This window comes from the organism of the source record quoted next, unplaced genomic scaffold (genome assembly GCF_019419815.1).
Source record: "Pyrus x bretschneideri cultivar Hongxiangsu unplaced genomic scaffold, Pyrus_bretschneideri_v1 Contig404, whole genome shotgun sequence".
Classification (NCBI taxonomy): domain Eukaryota; kingdom Viridiplantae; phylum Streptophyta; class Magnoliopsida; order Rosales; family Rosaceae; genus Pyrus; species Pyrus x bretschneideri.
In genome coordinates this window covers 1-8,667 of record NW_025999729.1, presented here as the reverse complement: position 1 = coordinate 8,667, position 8,667 = coordinate 1, and the positions used below count along the sequence as shown (strand labels likewise).

The 8,667-nt window shown below is 40.3% G+C and overlaps 1 protein-coding gene and 1 long non-coding RNA gene across 2 annotated transcripts; one reads left to right on the top strand and one right to left on the bottom strand.

The window, feature by feature from the left end:
• The first annotated feature begins 4,769 nt into the window (after window positions 1-4,769).
• LOC103962138 lies at window positions 4,770-6,261 on the top strand. Its single transcript, XM_009374808.3, has 2 exons — window positions 4,770-4,929; window positions 5,581-6,261. The coding sequence occupies exons 1-2, from the start codon at window positions 4,833-4,835 to the stop codon at window positions 6,003-6,005; spliced, it is 522 nt and encodes a 173-aa protein (XP_009373083.1). The 5' UTR covers window positions 4,770-4,832; the 3' UTR covers window positions 6,006-6,261.
• Window positions 6,262-7,622: 1,361 nt separating this feature from the next.
• LOC125469200 lies at window positions 7,623-8,635 on the bottom strand. The gene is made up of 2 exons (XR_007251544.1): window positions 8,041-8,635; window positions 7,623-7,965 (listed from the first exon to the last, which is right to left on the bottom strand). It is a non-coding gene; the product is annotated as an uncharacterized LOC125469200 (long non-coding RNA).
• Between the last annotated feature and the right edge of the window lie 32 nt (window positions 8,636-8,667).

The following is an 8,667-nucleotide window of genomic DNA, read 5'->3' as shown; positions in this document are numbered from 1 at the left end:
AATAATCTAATTCAAAAATAGTGAAAAAATATATATAAAGATTGATTGATTGGGTAGAATTCTCAACAAAATTCATTTCGTTGGGGAGTATTAATTTCAATTGCAAATGCAATGAAATGTGAATTGAACTTGAAGCATGTTATGCAGTAGTATGTGTTGATTTGAATGAGGTCAGTCGAGACTGCAAAGTCATCAAGGGCAGATGGAACGGCAGTCACTTATGCCATGAAAATCTCATGACACACAGGAATTCTATTGCTCCATCTCTTCTCGCATATTTTCAGGCGATATGATCGCAACATATTGTTATTCCAATCTTCATCCAAACAGTAAAAAGATCGGTTTTTCTGAACCTTGGTAAATTCCACAATGTCTGATTGATCTTGTTTTCTGAAAGTGACCAGATGGTGGTAGTATCCTCCCCATAGATATTTCAGGGGTGCCTCCACCTCTATACTTCCTGCTAGAGAAAGACTGAAATTTAGGAAAAAATTAAAATAAGACTCGCATTCGACCCATATTTTATCCAACGCCATCTTAACGAATATGATAAATATTTGTAAAACAAAAATTGTGATGAATACTTTAAACTTACTGAGTTTCATCTGAATGAAATATGATTTCTCCATCATCTTTCCCAGCAAGTTTGGCGAGGTAGATGAGAAATAGAGCCCTCTCCCTGATTATGTTTAGCAAGCTAGAGTTGTGACCACGTTTTAGAAAAGCTTCCTTAAAAGAATGTATCACAGTGTTGGTGGTGTTTGTAGTGATACGTGCAACTGTCACATAAAAATAGGGTTGTTCAGATATAGATTATGCAACTGTCAAACGGGCTTCTTTAGATATATATTTAAATAGGTTATAAAAGCCTACCTCTGAATGGAGGACCCGAGTATTTATCTTTCAATGCGGCCTCCAACGAGGCTTGCAGCGCATCATTTTCTGCTTGTTCGGGTTCGACTTGCAATCGTCCTTCTAGCCAACTTTCACCGCTCTTCTCATCATATCTCGTCAACATGTTTTCACTATCGTACAAGCCTATGAGGAAAGATAGTGCAAATTCTGCACCACTCCCCATCCCATAGGCCGCTTCCATTAGTGGAAACTGAGACTTCAAGCTCTTTGTTGGGCATCCGCAATTAAGTTGATATGCACACCCAAGAATGATTTGGTACAACAACTTCCTGAAGCTAATGCCCCTTGGGTGTATTATCCTCTACACAGCTTAGAATTAGCCCATATCTGTAGCAAGAGTCGATCTTCTTCATGTAGTACTTGCCACTTCTAACAATTTGATTAAATCTTCTTGCTTGCGACGCTTGACTTGTCACAAAATCTAATGCCATGGCAGAATCCACCATGCCATTGCATCTCAAGGACATTGTGGGTGGGCTATCAGACACTAGACTAAGCTTTGTGGTTGGATACAGAATGCCACCGTCGTACAAAGTTTGTCGTGAATCTGTTGTCATAACGATTGCATGTTGCAATATAATAATAAAGCAAGTGGTTCATAGAAGGCGAGGGTTCCTATTGAAAACATGCCATGATTTTGATCAAGCAACATCACACCAAAATTTACAAACTCAAATTGATGTTTCCAATTTTCCAGAGGCCTATACCCAGATAAACTTTTCCAAGCTTTGGAAACATCCATTTGAGTTTGTAAATTTTATTTTGGTGTTGCTTGATCAAAATCATGGCATGTTTTCAACATGAACCCTCAACTTCTGTGAAAGGCATCACTTGCTATGTTATTATATTGGAAAAGTTTATTTGGATCCGTGTCGTCGATCCACCAATTTTGAAAGGCTTTCTGGCAACTACCACCATCCTCGGGTGTCTCTTGAGTCCAGTAACAAAGCCCATGGGTGGGTTGAGGCGACGGAGCTGTTATGGAGTCGAATCAAGAACACCCAATTCAAAGGTTTCCGACAGATCGAGGGCGATTTCAGGTATTTTCTAGCCGAATTGGACTTCGGCCCAAGTATGAAAGTTGTTCCTTTCATTGAACTCTACATTTTTGTAAAATTTGGTAATTTTTAGAGTTAGTCGGAAAATCGGGTTTCCGTTCGTCAGAAACTGCCACCAGCGACGGGCGGTGGTGAGCGGCCAGTCGACCGTCGATGCTATTTTATACTAAATTGATGTCTTGATCTCATATTTGACTACTAAAACATCACTTCGTCAATAAAAGCCAAGCCGAGTAGATGAAAATTTGTCAGTAAGCTAGTGTAAGTGGTTGGCACAATAAATGCCATTTTAAGAGGCCTCGAGGGGAAATGACCCATATAAGGGGGTAGGGACTTCCATTATGAGGGTAAGACAAATCAAGAGAGAACAAAGTGGATGTATTAGCCAAGTGCTATATAATCTTGAGATATATATAGGGAGAGCAACATAGTGAATGTGGCCTAATTTTAAAAAGTGAATTACTTATATCTTTGAGCCCATTTAATTTCAACCATCTCATTAGGCTATTTTATGTTAGTTAATTAAGTTTGTCAACCTTACAATTTTAAACGTTAATAATATCCGCACTATCTATGAGAAAATTAAGCGCCTCCTCGGCTGGTTCTCCGGCCGCCGCAGAACCCATCTCCGCCCCTCCCTCCGAGAATTCTCACTCTCCTCCAACACCACTCTCAACTTCCCAATCCAAAACCCTCCGGAGGGCCCCGCCGCCCCCACCACCAAAACTCTCACCCCCTCCCTCTTTCTCCTCTTCGCTTCTTCGGTCTCCGACAAGACCATCCACACTCACGAGTACCGTGCCTACCGGTTCCGGCCGTCCAAGCACTCTTTCGTGCCGAAATCGATCCAGATCGTCAACATTGGGCCTGCGTTCCGATCCCATTTCGGGAATTTCAACCCTAGCTCGCGTTCCCAATTTTGCCCTGCGAGCTAAGTATTTCGCCGATGAATGTCGACAGGGGAGAGGAGAGCTTAGATCAACTGAAGCAGCACAACAAAGATCAGAGCGAACTGGATATGTGCAGTGAGGGTTTGGAGTTGGAAGCCTCAGTAGGCTGATGGGTTCGGAGGCTGCGAATTACACCTCCGGCGTTGAGGACTTGTATGAGAAAATGCTTGTCAAGATTGAAACTTTGACCAGGCTCATTGAGCAGAGCTCCGCCAAGGTTCTTGAGCAGGTGAGCACTTGCCGAATTTAGTAAAATTTTCGGAGAATTCCATGTGAATTTTGTTGGGATTTTGTCAATGTTGTCAAACAATCATGATATGTCATTTGTAATATCGAATTTGTGTGCAATGATTGCCTTTTTGTTTACTGACTTTAGTAAATTTTCTGAGAATTGCGAGTAAATTTTCGTTGGGTATGCTGACGCGGGGTACTTATCTGACCTGTACATAACACATTCAAAAGGTTTACATCTTTACCGTTAAAGGCACTGCAATATCTTGAAGGTCAACCAAACAAACCTTAGTTGCAACTTCTTCGAACCATGCTAAGATACTTGCCATGCATGAAGCTACTTGGGAATGCTTCTAGCTGAGAGAAGTTGTGGGACATTTTCGAAGTACTTGCGATCTTTCTTTCGTCGTTGATGTCCCTATAATGATCTTTGAATATAACGCAACACGTATCAAAAAGCTCAAGAAGGGATACATAAAAGGAGACAACACCAAGAACATTGTGTCGAAGTTCTTCTTATCGCATCAGCAACAAGAGTATCAGAAGATTGAAGTCAAGAAAATCCCTTCCAAGGATAACTTGGCCAAACTCTTCACCAAATCTTTGCCGAATACGACATTTCATGAACTTATTCAAGGAATTGGTATGAGTAAACTTTCTGTTGTCCTGCCTCGGGTTTTACCATAGCCATTGGGTTTTTGTGAGACTTAGTTCCTTTTGCAAGTTCCTTTGTCTAACACTAGCATGTTCCCAGAATTAGTGCTGATGAGTCCACTTCCTCAAATCTACTTGATGACGAATCTACTTCAGTATTTACACAGTCAAGGGGGGAAATGTTATAGATATTATATTAAAGTGTAATTGCGTAAATTCTAGATAGGTTTGGTTACTAGTTATTTTTTCCCTACTAAGATTGTATTGGAGCACAAGTACTCATCTCCTTTGTACTACTATAAATAAAAACACTAGGTAGGGGATAACAACATCTCATAGACACAGAGAAATTCCTATACTGTCTCCAGTCTCTCTTTGCCGCACCCATCTATTAACTTGTCACATAAATTGGCCACAACAATTTCAATTGAATTTAGTTAATTATTGAATTTAGTTAATTATTAAAACAGCTATATAATTTATGGTAAAAATTTATTAACTTTTTGACTGATGGTAAAATTAATATGTAACCTAGCCAAAACTAGTTACTTGAGCTCCAAGTGATTAATGACCAAACGGGCTAGGTGAGTGTCGTATTCCAGGGGGTGAGTTTCTTCGAATCACAACAAAGTGAAAAGAACGCTTGGCATATATCTGCTAAAGTTGGGCCCACTTAAGCCCACCCAAGGATATTAGCCCAAAGAAAAGCCAGAGAGCCCAAGGCCCAAAAAGTTTGGAGAGAGTTCATCGAGACAAAAGAAAGACTACCGGACCGAGAAAAACATGTGGACACGCTAACAAATTTATGGCACGACTCAAGCCCAAGAAAGACTCAAGTCCACTTGCGCAGACTTTAAATGGGCCAGGTCGAGCCGGACCGGCCATTTGACAGCTTATATAGCAGTGTATATTTCGACAGAAAAATATGTATATGAGAAAGCGCCGAGCCTAGCCCATTGTTTCCTGAAGCCCCAAATTCGTCTGGTGCAATCTCTCTCTCTCTCTCTCTCTCCCATATAAACTCATGCTTCGCCGATCCCTATTCGGACCCAGATTCAAGGCCAAGAGCCTCTCCATATCCGGGCAGAGGAAGAATCCGGACCGACCACCGAAGCTCCGAGGTGAGATCCGGACTCGTTTTGGTATGCATGTTTTTGGATTTAGTTTTAGGGTTCGGGTTAAGGTTAGGGTTAGCGTCTGTGAAGTGGGAGGAAGAGTATATGTAATTCGAATTGGCAGCTTTGTAATATGGCTATCTCCGTTTGCAATCTGAAATTTGAATTAATTTCTTACCTAATTTTGTGTGTTTGAATACAATAATTCCCATTCCCTTTTTACATTCAAAATAGTATGTGTGTTATGGGTTTATGCATGTAATAGTAATACTAATAGCAGCTAGATAGTCATTTACAATCAATTAGTATCGGAATTTCGTTTGATTCGAAGGTAATGAATAAATATATAAAGGTTGATTGATTGGGTAGAATTCTCAACAAAATTCGTTTTGTTGGGAAGTATTAATTTCAAGGTCAATTACATTCTGTATGTTATACGCAGGGCTTTGTTATCCTCCTAACAAATTAACCGACAATGAATGTGAATCGAATGTAATTGAACTTGAAGCATGTTATGCAGTAGTAAGTATTTGATTATTTGAATGAGATCGATCGAGAATACAAAGTGATTAAGGGCAGTTAATCTTGCCCAATCCAGATGGATATGTATGTATTGTTAACATGTATGTGCATTAATTTCCTCAAACAATTGTACAGATGTGAAGAAACAAGTAAAGGCTGTTCAAGAGTCTCAGAGTCCAATCCAACTTGAAAAAAAAGAAGAAGAAGAAGAAGAAGCAAAGGCTGTTAAACCTTGTGAAGTTTGTGGTGGTGCTGCTGGTTCCCATCCTAGTGTAGTGTGCCCGTATCTGCACGACGTCCCATGGCATGTTACGAGTGTTGGCGAGGGCTACAAAATAGCGTGTTGGTTTTGTTGGAAGGGCCAGTATTGCAGGCATCTAAAGAGGTATGCTATTCGACTTAGGTGTATGAAGTGTGGAGCGAATGGTCTCCACACATTCTGGGACTGCCCTGAGAGGCGGGGGAAGGGAATTGAGATGCCCTCTGTCCGTCGAGTGAAGCTAATTGGGACGTCCTCTGTCCGTCCAGGGATGTCACAGTTACGTCGTCCACGGTGGTAACTAGGTTAATTGCCTCCTCATTTTCTCTGAGTAGCTTCAGGACTAGCTAGTCCTTGTCTCTTCATGTGTCAGGCGGGTCTGTCTTTGAATAAAGGCTCGGATCTGATCCGTTTCGTGACTGGTGGATGGATAGATACTAATTTTTGTTCGTTGTTGTTTTCTCTTGAGTTTGTGTTTAATTAGCGCATAGTTGGAGCTACTGTACATGCTCTCTTTTTCAGGAATTACTTAATATGTAGGGGTAGTATTGGCTTAATCTCCTTGCTTAAATAAATTGAATCGACTTGATGATAACAATCTTTGCGATATGCTGCTTATGCCCAAAACCAATATTCTAAGCCACACTGAGTGAAGAACCATGTCAAATATGTCTGTAGGGCTTTAGCCAGTCGCGGTCCGTTGAGTGAGAGCTCGCTCAAAATGCCTTATGTTGAACAACTTAACTTTTGAGTTCTGAAATATCAACAGTTTAATTTATGATATGAATAGAACTCGGAAGTAACCTTTTCAAAACCAAAACAAAAAAATTCCAAGTTTTTAATAAAGGCCGCATACCACCCGGTACAAAGCAGAAAATAAAGAAAACACCGCACCAGCTCCTAAAAAATGCCCCGAAACCTTGCTCAAGGGGCAAAACACTGTTCCCACGCAAACCCTAGATATACCCTTTTCAGATTTTCAGCTAATTAGAATGGAAAGTTCATGTGTTTTCTGCATATTCGACACCGTGAAGGAAGAGTTTATAAACGAAACAGGGAAAACGGAAGAAGAAAGCATGCGGATTTCTGAACTTGCATGGCGTCCGAGGCTTCTGACGGGCCTGATCGGCGAATTCATGAGTTCTTTTTGCATATGGTTTTTTCTGTATGATTCATTTCCTTTGAGAATTTTAAATTTTGGCAAATTTTAGAAGTTGTTCTTGTTTGGGATGGGTTGCTTCTGAGATTGCTAAAAATGATTATCAATATGTTTGGCAGAAAAACGATTCTAAATGTGTTTGGTAGAAAAAGTTCTACGCGTTTTTTAGAGAACCATTGGTTAGGTGCTTATACAGGAAGAATTTTCAAGTGCTTCCTTAAAAAGCACTTGAATTTTTAACCCAAAAAGAAGAAAAACTGTTTTTAGTTGGAGCACTTTTAGCTAAAGTGTTTATGAGTGCAAGCATTTTCTACCGAAGCAATCCCGGCCCTGGCGAACGGGTCCAAGAAAGGGTTTATGAAGAAATTAGAGGTTTTCGATGCTACCTTAAGAGAACCAAAAGCTGCGAAATGGGAATACGAAACTAAGTGTGAAGAGTGGTGGTGTTTTTCAGACCGGGAACCATGGAAGCTTCGATCATAGGGCCGATTATTTGCATAATGAGCTCCCGGCTGTAAATTTCGATTCGGTATCTGATTGGAAGCCTTACAATGAATTTTACTCGTGGAGAATCTTTTGACGTCCAACTACGAGTACGTAAGTGAGCTTGTAGATGTGGAATGCAATCGAAGAAACGGTTGCAACCCTTCGGATGATGTCAAAGTTGAGACACCGTGGCTTAGATGATAGTACAACTATATGCATCATGAGCAGATAAATGTGCCTTGTGATGATGCTGAAAATATGACACCGATGACGGATCAAGAATTGCAGGGATGTTAGCAGAAACTAGGAAATTAAATGGCCATAATCGCAATAGTGTCATACCCAGTTATTCTTGCTTAGATTATTTACATGTGTAATGCAGTCCAAGATACTGCGATAATCCTTGGAATGACATCGGAATGCAGAAAGATCCCCTATATTGCAAGAACCTGGTGATGTATGGACGGATAGAAATCTTCGGTTTGGAACGCCAATCAGCATCTGCATCACAACATACTTTTCTTCTCCTTTACCAGGAGTTGAACATTCGTCACACTAACTTTCTTGCTTCCTCTCATCCCAGACCATTTTCCATGGTCCGGCTCTTGTGCCCAACCTGCAGTGCAATAGAATTTGTCAGGAAGAAGTTCTAATTGCGCAATGGCATGAGCTCATACAGAAATTAGGTTACCTCCAAATCCCAGCCATTGTGCGCAATGCCATGAAGAGAATCAGCACAGTCCGGACTCCAGAAAGGCCAAAAGACCGAGAAGCAACAAGTATGACTGTGGAAGAAATCAGTCCTACTAACTGTTACAACCAATCAAATGTCAAGTGTATAATATAAAACAATTTGCACAGTTTTATTTCAAATGGAAAAACTCAACGACAAATACAATATATTAAAACATAAACACTTAATGAAATTATATATAAAATCACAAATCACTGACTTGTTCCTTGAAGATAGAGGTTTGCAGAAGCAATCTCCTAAGACAGAAATTCGTCCCTACACCAGTGCAGCAGTTCAATGGACATCTATCTTGCAGGATACAACTATCTAATCCAAGTTCTTGCACTCGAACTCAGATTCTTGGCGAATTGGTTGTGGTGTTTCTCTGTGAAGTGTGAAGGATTCGATGGAAAATTATATGCTTGTTTCTGATCCGACAACCATATATAATGGCATAAATGAGCAGTTGAAACCGTTCATATTTATCTTTAAGAACGGTTACAACCGTTCATGTGATCGGTTTTATCCTTTCAGGAAAAAAAACTGAATGCAAAAATCAAAAACGTAAAAATGATACTTGGGTTT